Here is a 15,562-nt window from a genome sequence, read left to right on the forward strand (position 1 = left end):
TTTTTTTTTTTTAACATTTTCAGCTTTCTCTACACATTTTACAAAGGACAAGACCATCCAACTTTCCTTACCTGTCTCATAACATGAACATGCACACGGGACACTATTTCAAAATGCTGTAAGTCATCACCTAGCTGAAAAACAATAGAAGTAGGTTCCCTGTTTCTAAGCAGCATTTTACACAAACTTACATTCCTAATTTAATTGAATCATGGAAGACACTAAGAAAAAAAAAAACTGTTATACATCCATCTGCTGGGAAAGCAGCATATCTGGTCCAAAATGTCTGTGTCTCACGTGAAAGATAGCCAGGATGTTTTTTTCACTGTTGGCAGTGGAGAATAAAGAAAATCTTAAACCTTTGCTATTGTGTATCTTTTATCAGCTCTCTGCTTCCAACGCTTTTGTATGCATATTCCTGCCAGAATGACACAAGCCAATGCAACTGGAATTGTTGCAATGTACCAGGGCAAGACGACAGCTGGAAAAGTAAAGAAATGCAATATTATCAGAAAACGTAGTGCTCTATGCTCAAGGAGGAAGAGGAGAAGCCACATTGAAAAGGATGTCTGCAAATTAACCTTTCAGCAGGGCTAAGTGCTTCTGAAAGGAAGAGGTCTATTGGTTCAGTGCTCTGGGAAATATGTTTATCAGGGTGGGAGGAAAGTATTGGAAAACAATAGAGGACGAGAATTTACAGTTCAGTTCTTTTGTGTACACATGGCTCTTCCCTTCTTGGGGTGGTTGTATACTTTCTATCTTAATTTGGTGAGAGCAGTGACACTTCAAGCAGGAAATAAAGGCACCACATGGAAAGAGTACATAATAATAGCTAGTCCTCTGTCAAGATATGTGAACATATTTCTCATACAGAACACTTGAAAAATTATTAATGATCAAGCCAAGACTGTGAGCTTCTTCCCAAAATACACCTAATTCTCTCAATTTTGTATTTTGCATGCCAACACTGGTTCATGGCTTTCCTCTTCTGTAGCAATACTTGTGTAGCTCATGAAGACCTGGGCCGCACATCATGTAGATAAGTGATTACAAGTCCCTCATAAGATTCTGGTGTGAGTCATGAGATATAACTCATAATGAAGATTATAACTGTTCATCTATCTTTCTAACACAGTGTGAGCAAGCTTTGATGATTCATCAGTGCTGTGCAAAGAAACAATTAGCATTGCTTCACACTGTTTTTACAGCTGGTTCATAGCCAACAGCCCATCACATCACAACAGGAATCGCACTGAGTTTAGGGCTTCTCTTTCCATCACTAGGAACCAAAATAACAACAGCCCCCATTATTTATATTTCTTGTTATTTTGGCAGCAGTTTGCACAAGGAAATAGAATCTTTTGATCATTATTCTGCTATTGTCTCTTTTTTTTTTCTACTTATTGAGGAACTGGGTGAGATCTGGCTTTGTTGCAACCTGTGAGAGTTTGCCAGTAGTCTCAATGGAGCCATCATTTCACAAAATGCATCTACATTTGAGACTTATCCAGTGAACAGATATATCAGCACAGATTTTACGCCTGCAGAAAATGTCAACAAGTGACCTACAGAAAGTATTCTCTGTGAGCAGACTATTCTAAAACACTGTGCATTTTAAGTCTACATATGAAAGAGGCAACCAATTTTTCCCAAGCAAAAATTCACCCTAATACTAGGTCTGAAAGCATAAGGCACTTCAATTATACTTTAGATTTAGAACAACTATAACAATTACAGACTGTTTCTCTCCAAGATAGGTAGTCAAACTAGTTACCTTCCTGTTTGACCCGTGTTGGCAGTACTTGGGATCCGTATCTGTTCTGGGCCAGACACTTAAAATCTGTGTAAAAATCCAATTCTTCCACAGATTCAAAAATCAGTGGCACTTCAATGAAGTTCTCACCATTTTCTGTGATTTCTCTATAAGAAAAAAAAAGAAAATTTAATTTGAGTTCCTTGTATCAGTTTGGTGAGCCCACTGTAACAGCACACTGCAAGATGTTGCATTAGATATTTACTCATTTCTGAACTCATCTTTCTGCATTAAAGGACACTTGTGTCACCCAGATTAGTTCTACCAACTCATTGAGTCTCCTCCTTCCATTTAGTATCCCTGCTGCACTCGCTGATTCTTCCAGGAAAAAATGATCTGGATTTGTCCTGCAAAAATGAAGGGAGGGAAGAAATGCAAGCAGAATTGTGTATAACTAAGCTGCCCACAGAGTTTCATGGAAGGATTTTATTCCTTCTCCCTCACTACCTATTAATTTCTGATATTAATTCTTATTATCATATGGAAGAAGACATGTAGAACACAAACCCTCAGACCCCCTCTCAGCAAACTGAGCAAACATACCTGCTTATCATTCACCCAAACCCAAGATTTCAGTACAAGTGACTGTCTAGAAGGTTTCCAGACTGATTGCTTCATCAGTGCAACTACAGAAAAGTGGTTTTCTAGGCGCAAATTTAACTCTGGATAGCTTTTAGTCAATGGTGGAGAATTCATCCAGATGCTCTGTAATGATTTGTTCATGGGTTTGCTATGCACCATGACAATGGATTTGCCTGTGCACACATCCTGGGTCAGTACCACAGGAAGGCAGCAACTTGGCTGTGAGTGCTTTGACAGAGACTTCTGTGAATAATTTTTTTTTTCCAGTGGTGTTTGACATGTTTTAACCTAATCTCTTTTTGAAGGCATCCAGCAGAACTGAGACAGCTTCATACCATGGGTTCTGTGTAACCCATAGCTGGTGTAGCCTCCCTCCTCAAACAGTTATGCAGTAATATGTAACTGTAGTAGTAGTAGCAACAATAGTAGTAGTAGTGGCAATAATAAAGGCCTAAGTAAGAAAGCATTTGTTATTCTATTCTAAATCCTGTAGTGACTCTAGCTGTTCCACAGCATATTTTAAGGCCCCTCACCATGAGTTTGTTTTCTCATTTATCCGTGTAAACAACATTATAAATTAATGTTCTCAGTCAAGCTGTGAGGAATATCAAAACTCAGAAAGGCTAAGATCCCTGGCTGTCAATGTTACATCTTGTTGTAACTGTGCAATAAACTCAACATGGCCAGGTTGTTATGAAGCCTTGAGGTTGAAAACAGCCCACATCCATAAATATTAAACACTCTTGTCCCTCAAAACAGGGATACCATATCCCCAGATCCTGTTGCCAATGCCTCTTGCTCCATACTAAGTTCTAAACCCTAGCCAAGAGCTGTTTGGGAAGATCATATCTGGTGAGGGACTAGTTTAACCGTTAACAGCATAGGCAAGAAGTCAAAAGTATGCAGCTATGAGGCAACTCAGGGAATGGCACAAGATAGGGAGAGACAATGGATTATGGCAAGAGGATGTTTTCCCTCCCACCAGCATCCTGCTTGGTTGCTGCCCTGCTGCGAGTGCTAGCACTCTCTGGGCATCCTTGAGAATTAACAATAAAGTAACAGTCCTAAGGGGAAAAAATAACAATAATTAAATTAACAGTAATTAGAATAACAATAATAAAAAAATGCAAACCCACAAAACACAGATAATTTTCTGCTATTTCAGTGTATTCAGAGGTTCACTGAAGTAGCTCATGAATGCCAGGGCTGGTGCAAAGGCAAGGATGTTGTCATTTCCTTGGTACAGGGCAAGGAGAGAGATAAGAGAGGCAGTGGGAAGGATTAAGGCCCATTGCTTTCCACTGCAGTCAGCTCATACATCAGCTCAGCTACCCACAAAACTGTGCTTCAATGTAAGGCTCATTTTAAGCGCATTTATAGTATAAAAGGAATAAAATCTAGAGATAAAAAATTGACTTCACTCTGTTTGGGCTGTCCTGCACTTTTTTGTGCTGTTGATTTTATGTTTTCATTTGTTTGCTTTTCTCAGCTCTCACCTTTACTTCTCAACTCTCCATATCTCATTCTATTATCTGGCATCCAGCTGAAAGCCCCTGTAGCACCACAACCACAAGAAAACACTTTTGCCTGACTTACTGTCGTTCCCCCTCCGTAACTCTGTTATGCTTGTAAACCACATCGATCGTGGTATCATTTGCTAACCATTCCACATCAGTATAGATGTTGCTGTTTGGTCCAGCAAACACTTTACATGGGAGAGTCATCTTGGAGCCTGTTGGCAGAAAAGATTAAAAAAAAAACCATTCAGATCATGTTGAGATCTACACTTTTCTCCTGGTGAATACAGCGTCTTTGGTGGGAGATCAAGTTCCCACGCATGTCAAGCACTGCTACATTAAAAACTGAAGTTAAGCCCCATATTGCATTTGTTCCCCTACTCCTTGGCAGCAAGACCATTCAGTTTGGCAGTCCTTTCCACTACTAAGCAAATTACTTTTCCATTCCAGAAGTTATCAATCCTTGTAAAATACATGTTTCTCAGGAGACAGCTGTGTTCCTATGTCCCAGCTTCTTCTGCTGTTTTGCAGTTCAAAGACCACAGCTGCTCCAGAGCAACTACTCTTACCCACAGTGATATGGGGAAGGACATTCAGTTCTAGATGAGACCTCCAGAGACAACATGACCAAGCAGAAATCCAGAAATGTTGCTATAATTACTGCAACTCTGAGCTGAGGATAAGGAACCCTCACACTAGTGGATATTTATTTCGTATGGAAAACACATGGCTCCATAATCATACAGAGTTGATGAAGAGAATGTAGTACATTCCATGGGGGCAGACAGACAAGAAAAAAAGGAAATGTCACACTTGCAGAGAGAAAAGTGGCAGTGAAAACTAAGGCTCACAGGTCTATAACACCCGAGTTAAGAGAGCTTAGTGTCAAATATACATGATTTTCTCTAAAATGAGGGAAAGCAACAGAAATGCATTGTTACAACAACATCTTCAAGGAAAAATTCTAATTTGACACATTCTAACTGGTGATAACTGTCTGGTTCAAATGTTAGGAAGCAGTGAAAAATGTTTCTTCTCAAAAGAGCTGAGTGGCTCATTCAAAGCCACCCGACAACCTACGGCTGTCTGGGGGAATATTGAAAAGGGTATGCTCATGATGAAGGGGAACTCTGAGCAGTTGATCTGAGGATGCAAGCATACTTTTCATGCTTTGTTGATAAAATCTACAGCTATTTTGCTTTGGTTTCAACAAGGAGATATGTTTCCTAAGCATGCTGGTTATGGGCTGACAGTTGGATGAGTTGATGATCTTGTAGGTCCTTGCCAACCTAGTGTTTCTATGTTTCTGTCTTAGTGGACTCTTCTAACCTTACTAATTCTATGATGTTATGAAAATGGTTTCTTATTGTAGACAATAAGGAGGAAAACCTGCTACAGCATCAGTGTTCAGTTAATATAATCAAGACCATAATAGCTTATGCCAACAAATTAGGGTACGAATAAGGGAACCTGCTCTGATTTCTTCTGATTAGACGCTTTTAAAACAATACTGAGCCTTACCAAGAGCAGCTGATGTTGCCTTTTGAGTTGGATACACAATTATGGGGGTAATTCTCTTTTCTTGTTCTGCGCAGAGAGAGAGAGAATGGAGTCAGTGCCAGCACAACAGAAACGGGTGTTGCAACGTGCTGCTTGGCTCAACATCAGAGCAGTTTGTGACTAAACCCCGTGGCTCAACACTCCCCATCCAGAGGCCTGTGTCGTGACGATGATGAGGAAGATGAGGAAGACAGGGATGACGAGGGGAGCGGCGTGTCGCCGCCCCCTGGTGCCCGCCGGCCGCCCCGCAGCAGCATCCGGGCCAGCGTCTCTCCCCGCCTCGGGAAACAGCGGTTTTCCCCCAACCCCAAAGAGAATATTCGGTGTTTTATTGCCTAAACCCTCTGAAGTCATTCGTAGCGACCTCCACCCCCCTGAGAAATAAATTACTCGGTTTTACAACCACAGGCAGTTGCGACAGCGAGTTCTGCCTCCTGCAAACGTGCTGCTGAATGCCAGGGCGAGCTCTGAGGTTAGCCAAGGAGCTACAGTTAGCCAAAGAGATAAGATAAGCCAAAGAGATAAGATAAGCCAAAGAGATAAGATAAGCCAAATGCTGTGACAGCTGTGCTGCTGGAAAACCCACGGCTCCAGCATCGAAAGCCAGCGTGTGCACTCCCCTTCTTGGCAGCTCCCCTCCCTGACTTCACCAGCAAACCCCCTGATATAAAATAGGCTTTCGTAAGTGTTCTCAGTGTTTACCAACAGTCTGCAGTTTAATTGTTCTGGTGACTTCGTATGTGACACCTTCATATGGAAAAGCCATTTTGCAGGTGTAGTAGCCAGAGTCTGTTGGTAATACAGAAGTGAAGAACAGAGAAGACGAATCTTTCAGAAATATGAATTTTTCATTGTCATCTTCCAGGGGCAGAGCATCCTAGAGAAAGGACAACTGATGTTACAGCTCAGATAGGTGCGGTTAAACCCTGTGTAACCTCCAGACAAAAATATTTATCTTTGTCTCTCTGTTATGAAAAGTTTGCTGATCACTGTTGATTCTGTGCAGCTTCACTTTCCCACCATAAAGGAAGTTCTATGAACATGTATTCCTCACAAAGAACTTCTGAGGCGTTATATCAAGTATGAAGAACTGCTACTTTAACCTGTCTTTCCAGTAAGTCACATATTTTAAGATGGAAAAATATACTAGGTTACTTCCTGAGTCCTGTTATGAGCAATCATGTCAGACGTTCTTCTAAGAAAAATACATTATGGTAAACGTAAAGGTTTTCACATTGTTGTTTTCCATACATGACCTCATAAAGGCAATATGCCAAGGCATTCTTCTAAGACAAGTATGTTTCAGTCATCATGGAATCACAGAGTCACTTGGGTTGGAAGGGACCTCAAAGTCCACCCAGCCCCGTGGGCAGGGCTGCAAACCCCCCCAGCTCAGGTTGCCCAGGGCCCCATGCAACCTGGCCTTGAGTGTCTCCAGGGATGGGGCACCACAGCTTCTCTGGGCACCCTGTGCCAGTGCCTCACTGCCTGCTGAGTAAACAATTTATCCGTAACATCCAACCTAAATTTCCTCTCTTTAGTTTAACACCGCTCCTTCTTGTCCTATCACTGTCTACCCATGTAAAAATTTGATTTTCCTCCTGCTTATAAGCTCCCTTTAAGTATTATTCAGCATAATTACGTGTCATGCAGTCTTTCACAGCACTATCACTGATCCAAGATGTCGTAAACTGTGAAAAATTCCTGCTGTGTACCACTAATGCTCATACACAGACAGGAGCCCTTGTTCTGGAAGGCAGGATAGCTATTCTGACAATTGTGGCAGAAAGCATGCTGTGGGGGAAGGACATGGACCAACAAGTGAGACAGGAGGACATGATAAGCTCTAAGTGAAGATCCTGTTCCCAGTATTCCTTAACGTTGATCACTGAAGACCACCTTCTCTGAACTGCTCACGCAAGAGGTCCCACTTTATGGGATTCCCTACGGGGGCTGTTAAAAAAACATAGCAGCAGGGAGAAAAGCTTAATCTGAAATGGCTACCCTGGAGTCTGGTTAAGTGAGCCAGCCTTTAAAACACCCCCCATGGAGTACTTCAGACCACACTGAGCCACCCCGGAGAACCTTTCCTAAAATACATACACCTGTCCCATAAATTTCCAGTATATTATGCTAAAACATTAGATTGCTCATGATTTAACAACATAATGTTCTGGAGAAACAGAAAGTAGAGATAGATATTCATCTACAAATGGGACAGCATTTTAGATTTTGCATAAAGAGAAACTGAAAATTCCACCTTGTACCACTGGAGCTCCACGTTCGTCCTGTTTGTTGTAAACTCCCACAGGTTGGGGCAAATGATCTTTCCAGAGGTGAAAGTGAAGAGGACCTGGGGATAGGCGATGTCCCGAGCAGCTGCCTTCTGCACCACCGTGAGGTGGATGGACACCTCAGCGCAGTAGGAGGAGTTCCTGCAGACAGCAGGTAGACATGAGCACCCAGTGGTGGTGAGGGGAGCTTCAGAGATGCTCTTCAAACCCACTGCAAATGAACTTGGAAGCTGACAGTCATGAGCTCAAGCTGATTTGTAATCAGTACTCAATCTTGCTGGCATGAGCTGGATTGTTGGGCTCCTCTCTAAGTTTGTCTTCCCAGGCCTGAGAAAACCACCTGGCCTAGTCATGATTTTGATTTTACAAGGAGGGACGACATGTCCACCTAAACAGTAGCAAGTGTACCACTCCATTCCTTTCTTCAGAAGAGATCTTGCCTGTGAAAACCCTAATGATTGCAATGTAAGGAAGAAATGAAAAGCTTAAAGCATGTATTGAAATACATCTGCAGCTGTTACTGTGCAGCCAGCAGGTACTTCCTTGGGGACATGTTAATTTACACGGAGAAGAAGGTTTCAAAGTTTCATAATATTTATCTCTTTCTCCTGGCCCCAAGTGGCAGTAGTTTCCAGCCCCAGGGAGGAACAAAACACACAAGTCACTTGGGGGACACTGGTGCTTGAGTTGCATCCTCTTCCACTGTTATCCTCATTTCACAGCATGCTGAAGAAATGTTCTACTTTGATGAGATGAGATGGAAACAGGGTTTGTTTCGATTCTATCAGTGCTGTGATAATGTTAACAGTGAAACTATGCACACAGCCTCTGCATATCTTTCTCAAACAGGTTTCACAGCATCTCACAACAGCTGGCAAGAACATTTTCACGGTTTTAGTTACTGAATTAACCGAGGCAGAAGAGTTCAGAAAAGGGCTAAAAGCAACTTCCATCTCTCAGGCTCTGCTCTAAGGCTTATATATTTACAACCTTCTGTTATTCTGGCCTCTATAGAAGTCGTCTCTCCTTCCCCAGCATGGCGATCTCTAATAAGACGCCGAAAGGCAAACCTAATATGCTGAGCATGATTTATTAACTTGTGTGCCTCTTGCTGTTCTGCAGGGAAACCACGATCTACATCTGGAATATATGGAGGCATATAGATACTGAATAACATGGAGCAAGGTGCCCACTGCCTGGTGTGCCCTGGGAGGTGGCAGGAAGGAGGAGCTGGCAGGGAAAAGGACCCTGTATCATATTGTTTTCAAGCCCCTATGGCTCTGGTGGTTTTGCCTTTCTCACTCCACCACAAGCTCCACCACCACTCATTCCTCTTTTGAAACTGTACAGCAGGCTGTTGGATTGTAAACATGCAGAAAACAATGACCTGAAAAGATCGTTGCAAGCCTCTGTAGTACCACAGGTGTGATCCCAGCCCCATTAATGCACATTAGGTCTCATGTGAGATCTTCCAGCAAAGCCAAGGCAATCCAATTCTGATTAAGAATGTGAAGTAGAAGGAAAGTAAAGTTCAGGAAAAAGGAATGGGGAAGAAGAAAGAACCTCAGAACACTGCCTTGGTATATTCTTTATAACGCAATCTGAAATGCAAACAATACCATCAGCTTCTTTAAAGCTGTGATGTAGGGGCTGCAGTCTGCAGAGTATCCTGTCTGCAGGAAACCTCTGCTCACTGCAGCCCTGACTGACCGATAAATAAGCTAAAGCAAATTTCCATGTACACTTCTTCCTTGTGAGATTGTAGAATGACAGTCAGAGAATCACCAGGGTTGGAAAGGACCTACAAGATCAATCAGTCCAACCTTCCACCTACCACTGATAGACCTCTCTACACCATGTCTCTCAACACAATGCTATGCCATGATGTGCTGAGATAAGAGTTTATATATATACGTACAGGAGACACAACTTATTTAACATTTTTAACTTTCCACATTTTTTATCTAATGAAGTCAGTAAGGATATTATTTTATCCAAATAAACTCTGAGGATAGCTGGACTTTAGAGTCAAGTTAATCTATTTGAGGCATAGTGACCTTGTTAGTGCATTGAACTTTCTTTTGAACACCTACCTTCTGGTACAGGTATATACTCCCGAGTCTTCTTGCCTTGCTGGCAAAAACCAGAGTGCATCTCCTTTTGCCCAGATTCTCAGATCTTCGTCTCTTCCTAATATCATGTTTTTTGAATCATTTTTGTACCATGTGATATTATGTGTCAAGGCAGAAAAATCCACATGTTTGTATCTGGGGGAAGGGCATTTCAGAACCACAGGTTCTCCGTGCAGTTCATAGTAGTATTGGAAAAACATGGTGTGATCTGGGCAGTTTTCTATATGAATCAGAGACATTTTGTCATTACTGTTGGCTGGGCATATTAAAAAGAAGGAAAGGGAGACAGAAAAAAAAAAATCCAACCAAACCCTTGCCCTTACCTGTGCTTTTCCCTTGCTGGAGCTTGAAAGCAGAGGCACACACTGTGTATGTAACCAGGGCAAAGAAGAACCCATGCATTCTTTCCCAGAGGAAATAGGAAGAAGAACGAGGGAAAGTGTCTTGAAATCTGCAGGCAAGTTTATTATGAGACAGAAGATACAGTTAAAATACTCGACATTAACTAAAGAGTTAACCATTCTATTCCTAACTCCAGACTTGGTGAGCTTTGATTCTCCTTAGTGAACAAAAGTGCTTCTTCACTCCCAGCTGATGGAAAATAATTTGTGGAACAAGAGCATCTGGCTTAGTGCGAACACTTCTCATCTGTCATTTTCCTGTCACTCTGGGACATGCAAAGAACACACCACAAGATGCTGCTGTCCCCATGGTAGAAGGGTAGAAAAATACAGCTCTGTGTATTTTGCAATAAACTGTGACTGAGGCATAGGCCAGATGCTTCAATTTAGCTGCAGTGTGACTTGTTTGGATAAGCACAGGAGAAAAGAGGCAGTAAAGTCACTTCATGTCTCTGCCAAGGCTCTGTGCCCTCATTAATACTGTGCCACATTACCTTCTCCTCTATGGCTGCTAAAGTAAGCCAGGCAGCACATATCTGCAGGCAAACAATTTAACCAGAGCCAAACTCTCAATGTCTCCAACAGATTTATCTCCTGGGACAACAGCTTTGACTCCCATGGCATGTGCACCCACCTTGTATGGTATGCATGTGAGTTTCCTTGTGTGAACATCATAACCATCTGTGCAAACAAAGGATGAACAACATGCTAGCTATCCAGCACAGGGGAAACCAAAACTATCTGCTGCAAGTCATTCATTAGCTATCACAGGGCATGGACACAACAGCTAGCACAAAGTCAATCTCTTAACTTAATAATACAGCTTTGTAACACTGACTCTCCTCCCATATGACAAGGTCTCCAGTCATTTCCAGCACACTGGTGTGGTGCTGAATCTCTTCTCAGGGCAACACCTGGATCTGGAACTAGTGAGTCCCTTTGCTGCATGAATGGCCCCCAAGGTACACACCAAACATACTATAAGAGGAGATTTTCTCTTTTTAGATCCTTCACTTAACCAAAATATTTGGTTATTTAGTTCAACCCCTTCATTTTAATATCAGGCAGTCTCCATAAGCCCTACACAAACAGAGGTTTTTAGGGATAGCTTTCATTCTGAGATTTCTGTAAGATTCACTTACCTGTGGTTCTGCATCCTTTCAGCCATTAGTTTGTTGTGAAAAGATGTGAGAGTTTGTGTGAGAAATTGCTAGTATGGACCTTATATAGAGTTTAACTCAAGGCACAGCGGAAATTTGTCTCTCGTTGCCCAATCAGTTCTGTGTCAAAACCAAGTGACATTTTAGGTCTATCTTTCCTTCCGTAGAGTGAGGACAAGAGAAATACAGACAAAGAAAGAAAACATGTGTTTGGATTTCCCAAAAAAGGGGAAATGACTGCTAAATATATGACAAAATTTCCCTTTTTTTCTGACGAATGGTAGTTTGCTTTCACATGTGTCTCTGCATGACTACTTTATACTCTGCCTAAGATAAAATTTCTCATGGGTAACAAAAGGTGTCCTTCTGCACAGTCAGCAGCAAAATAACTGCAGCCTTCTCACAGTGTGTTTTGCAAGTTTTCGTGCGGACAAGATGGCAGGTTTTTCCTCTTTTGTGATTTCTCAGATAGCTTATGAATCACGAATGGGTTGATTCCTCTTTCGTTCCATGACACCCATCTCAGTGTCACACTTCGCATGGAGGCTGTCTTTACAGTGGAATACAAAGAATTAACAAATGTAGGTGGGTCAGGGCTCAGGGCTCATAAGCAGAATGGTTAGATAAGGGTTATTAACTGTGGTAATGTTGACATCTGCCTTTCTAGAAGAGGGCAACCAAGTGGAAGATTTCAGTCAACATCAATACCACAGGTCAGTTTTGCCTTGTCTGCGCATGTGATGCCTCCTGTGGGTGATTCAGTATTTCTCCCAGCCTCTTGATCCCTGGGAGACCAGCCGTCATGCAGTGTGTCACTGCTGGCCCAGGAGGGTAATGTGTGAGGTCTAGCTGACCTCCTAGAGCTGGAATTTGCACACTAGTCCCTGCCCACAGATCTCAGTCAAACCTCAGCTGAGTAGCCCTGGTCCAGAGCACCAGGATCCTAGCTTGATGTTAAGGCTTCTTGGTGCTCTCACTATCCAAATAATGACTCAAAAATGAATACAGAATACATGTTTGAGATCATACTGCCATCTTCTACAAGGAAAAGAAACATATAGCTGATGACATCTATCAACAAACTGTGGCTTTTGGGGATGTGTCATGAATTTGGGTTGCATATATTCTTTTCTTCAGGCAATATCCCACACAGTACTGTAATTTCAGGAAGTAAACAACAGGAAAAGAATCATGAAGCTTCATATTTCAATTTGGGATGGTCTTATGGTTTCCATATTGATCCAGTGCTCTTATAGTTTCCATATTCTGATCAACATGGTCATTGCAAGGATCTCCATAGCTATCAGGCTGACCTGTGGCTGTCTGACTTTCCTTAGACAATTCTGCTATCCATAAATCAAAAAGGCTGATAATGCAAATAATGTTAGCTACTATCTCATGGTCAAGAGAAAGGACTCATCTCTGTTAATGCTATATGCCTGTGTCTGGGCGACGAAAGCACAAATCTGGCTTTCTGGAGACCCTGCACTGCATTCTGAGTATCTGAACTCCTTAGTTAAAATGATTATAGCCCTTCCTTTGCCAGGTCAGTGTATGGCAACCAAACAGAAGATCTGTCAGATAAGGTGATCCATTTTATGTGAGATGTATGTTCAGGCTATTACTATAGAATGGTCTTATGCAATGGAGGTGAGAATCTCTAATGAATCATAGAATGGTTTGGTTTGGAAGGGAACCCCCCTGCTATAGGCAGGGACACCTCCCACTAGACCAGGTTGCTCAAAGTCCCATCCAGCCTGGCCTTGAATGCTTCCAGGGAGGGGACATCCACAACCTCACTGGCCAGCCCATTCCAGTGTCTCACCACCCTCACAGGAAATAATTTCTTCCTTGTATCTAGTGTACATCTACTCTCTTCCAGAGGAAAGACATTTTCCCTTGTCCTGTTGCTCCGCGGTCTTATAAAAATCCCCCCCCAGCTTTCCTGTATGTCCCCTTTAGGTACTGGAAGGCTACAACAAGATCTCCTGGAGCCTCTTCTCCAGGCTGAAAAGCCCCAGCTCTCTCAGCCTGTCCTTGTAGAGGAGGTGCTCCAGCCCTCTGATGATCTTTGCAGCCCTCCTCGGGATGCAATCAACAGCTACTGGCAACCAGACATGTTCCTAGGGAATAAACTCTGACATTTACTGTATTTAAATAGAGCAAAACGTAGGAAATTATGTTTGAGGTCTTTGAAAAGATCACACCTACCAATTAACCTGCATTAATTACATCCATTGAATAAAGCCACCTGATAGCAAGCCGTTTAGTGAGCAGCATAATGAGCACCAATTGCTATTCTGTAGGTATGTGTTCCATGCCCTTGACATGCACACACATACACATTCACAAAGCCCTCTGCTGCAGCCACTTCAGCTCCTAACCCTCATGATCTTTCTCTGCGTCACCCCAGCCCTTTCCTTCCCTCCACTTCACATCCTCTACTCTCACTTCACCTGTGACTACCTTGTCCGGACAAGGTGGAGCACATCCTTCAGCTCAACCACAACTGGTGCCAACTGGGCAGCTTGTCATTGCCCATCAGCACACACTGGGACTGGGCTCTGCCTAGCCTTCCCTCCACAAGGCAATGCTTTGGGTCTCCAATCTGTACATGCCATCAATGACCAATTTTCCTCATACATTTACAAATCCAGGTGATCAGAAAACATGATGCCTTGGAAAATATAGCTGAAGTGGTTGGGCTGTGAGATTCAAAGTGAATTTATAGTGCAATAACTTATGCTGTCCTGCTTTTGAAAACTAGACTAAAACAAATATCTGCAGAGTAGCAGTGCATTTCCCTCAGGTAACATGATGTCTTCAGATTCAAGGATTCAGTCCTAAAAAGGATTAACAACTTCAATCAGCATTTTTCAGAAAAGATCCTAGCTGTCTTTTATCACTTTATTTGTGATCACACATACCTTTATCAGGACTTAAAGTCAAAATACTTTATCTGGAAGTACAAAAGCCTAGTTTAATATAGTTTAGAAAAAATGAAAGATACAGTAAGCTTTTTTTTTAGGACCTGTCTGCTGAGAAGACCGTGTCACTTTGCGGTCAGTTGTTATTATTTATAAACAGAAATGTGCAAGTCTAGCAGTCTCATATATAGAGGCACTTTTAGGGAAGCTGGTGTCATTCTGTGGTTTTGCTCTGCAGATGATTCATTTATACTGCTCAAGATGATGGAGCATAGCTGTGAAATTCCTGACTTGAAGACCAGGCTATTCCCCATGTGTCTCACTCATTGCTCATCTCACCAGATAACCATTTCCCACAACATGCAGCTGCCTTGCAGCATTCGGGTGGATTTTTCTCTGTAATAAAATAACCAAAATCTCAAATAATATTTAATATTCTAGCAATTTCTTCCAACCAAGGTTTCAAAAGACCTTCACAAGTAAGGCACGTCATTATCTGTAGTTCATGAAAATTCAGGCATCATGGAGCAGCAATGAGACCATCTGTATTATGGACAGCTAAAAGCACTAGGTTTTTCTGGTGACTCCCAGGTCCTGTTGTGTTTGATGGAGGAACTTATCCAAGTGCTTTTGTGACTGATGCTGTTTGGCATCCAGGAACTGCACTCACATGGATATTGCCATTTATTCCTGTTACTGGGCTTGGCTGAGCCAGCTCTATGTGATTAAAAATAGGAGTAAATTGCTCTGGTTCACATGAGAATAAGGTGGTGAAGAATTAAGAAATATTGATTGCTGAAAGTTGACTGGCAAAATAACGCAAAATAAACCGCAGCTATTGCACCAACACATGTTCTTGGTCTTACTGATATAAGAAAATCTGGTTTAAATAATTTATAATGTCCTTGTGTGTAGTTCCCAGATGGGCTCTTGAGGAGCACTGAAATGGAGAGGGAAGAAAAGCTGTCCAAATCCAAGAAACACCAAATAGATGGGACAGAAAGAGTAAAACCGAGCAGGGAGACTAGCCTGATGTGCATCAGATGCCAAGAATACAAAAATTTGCAGGCTTTTGCAGAGAAATAAGTGCTTTCATACACTAATTTTACATGGTACATAGGAGAAACAGGGAGACACAGGCCAAAAAACACACGTTCTGTCATGGAGGGGTGCTTG

General features: G+C 42.2%; 1 protein-coding gene across 1 annotated transcript; it reads right to left on the reverse strand.

Annotated features, from left to right (window-relative positions):
* Nucleotides 1-306: 306 nt before the first annotated feature.
* Nucleotides 307-11,467, reverse strand: LOC136053094 (interleukin-1 receptor type 2-like). The gene is made up of 9 exons (XM_065743719.1): nt 11,442-11,467; nt 10,222-10,349; nt 9,860-10,118; nt 7,733-7,907; nt 6,175-6,349; nt 5,434-5,499; nt 3,992-4,127; nt 1,775-1,920; nt 307-481 (listed from the first exon to the last, which is right to left on the reverse strand). Exons 1-9 carry the CDS (start codon nt 11,465-11,467, stop codon nt 354-356), a joined length of 1,239 nt encoding a protein of 412 aa, XP_065599791.1. The 3' UTR covers nt 307-353.
* Between the last annotated feature and the right edge of the window lie 4,095 nt (nt 11,468-15,562).

The sequence above is a fragment of the Cyrtonyx montezumae genome, unplaced genomic scaffold (genome assembly GCF_038088225.1).
Source record: "Cyrtonyx montezumae isolate F1298 unplaced genomic scaffold, pur_monq_1.0 scaffold_3, whole genome shotgun sequence".
NCBI classification, from domain to species: Eukaryota; Metazoa; Chordata; class Aves; order Galliformes; family Odontophoridae; genus Cyrtonyx; species Cyrtonyx montezumae.

Bases quoted from the DNA above. Each gene is read 5' to 3' on its own strand.
- LOC136053094 (XM_065743719.1), bottom strand. From the start codon at position 11,467: ATGGCTGAAAGGATGCAGAACCACAG. The intron at 10,350-11,441 runs GTAAGTGAATCT...ACTTGCCTGCAG, and splicing joins GAAAGGATGCAGAACCACAG to ATTTCAAGACACTTTCCCTC. The intron at 10,119-10,221 runs GTAAGGGCAAGG...TGATTCATATAG, and splicing joins CCAGCAAGGGAAAAGCACAG to AAAACTGCCCAGATCACACC.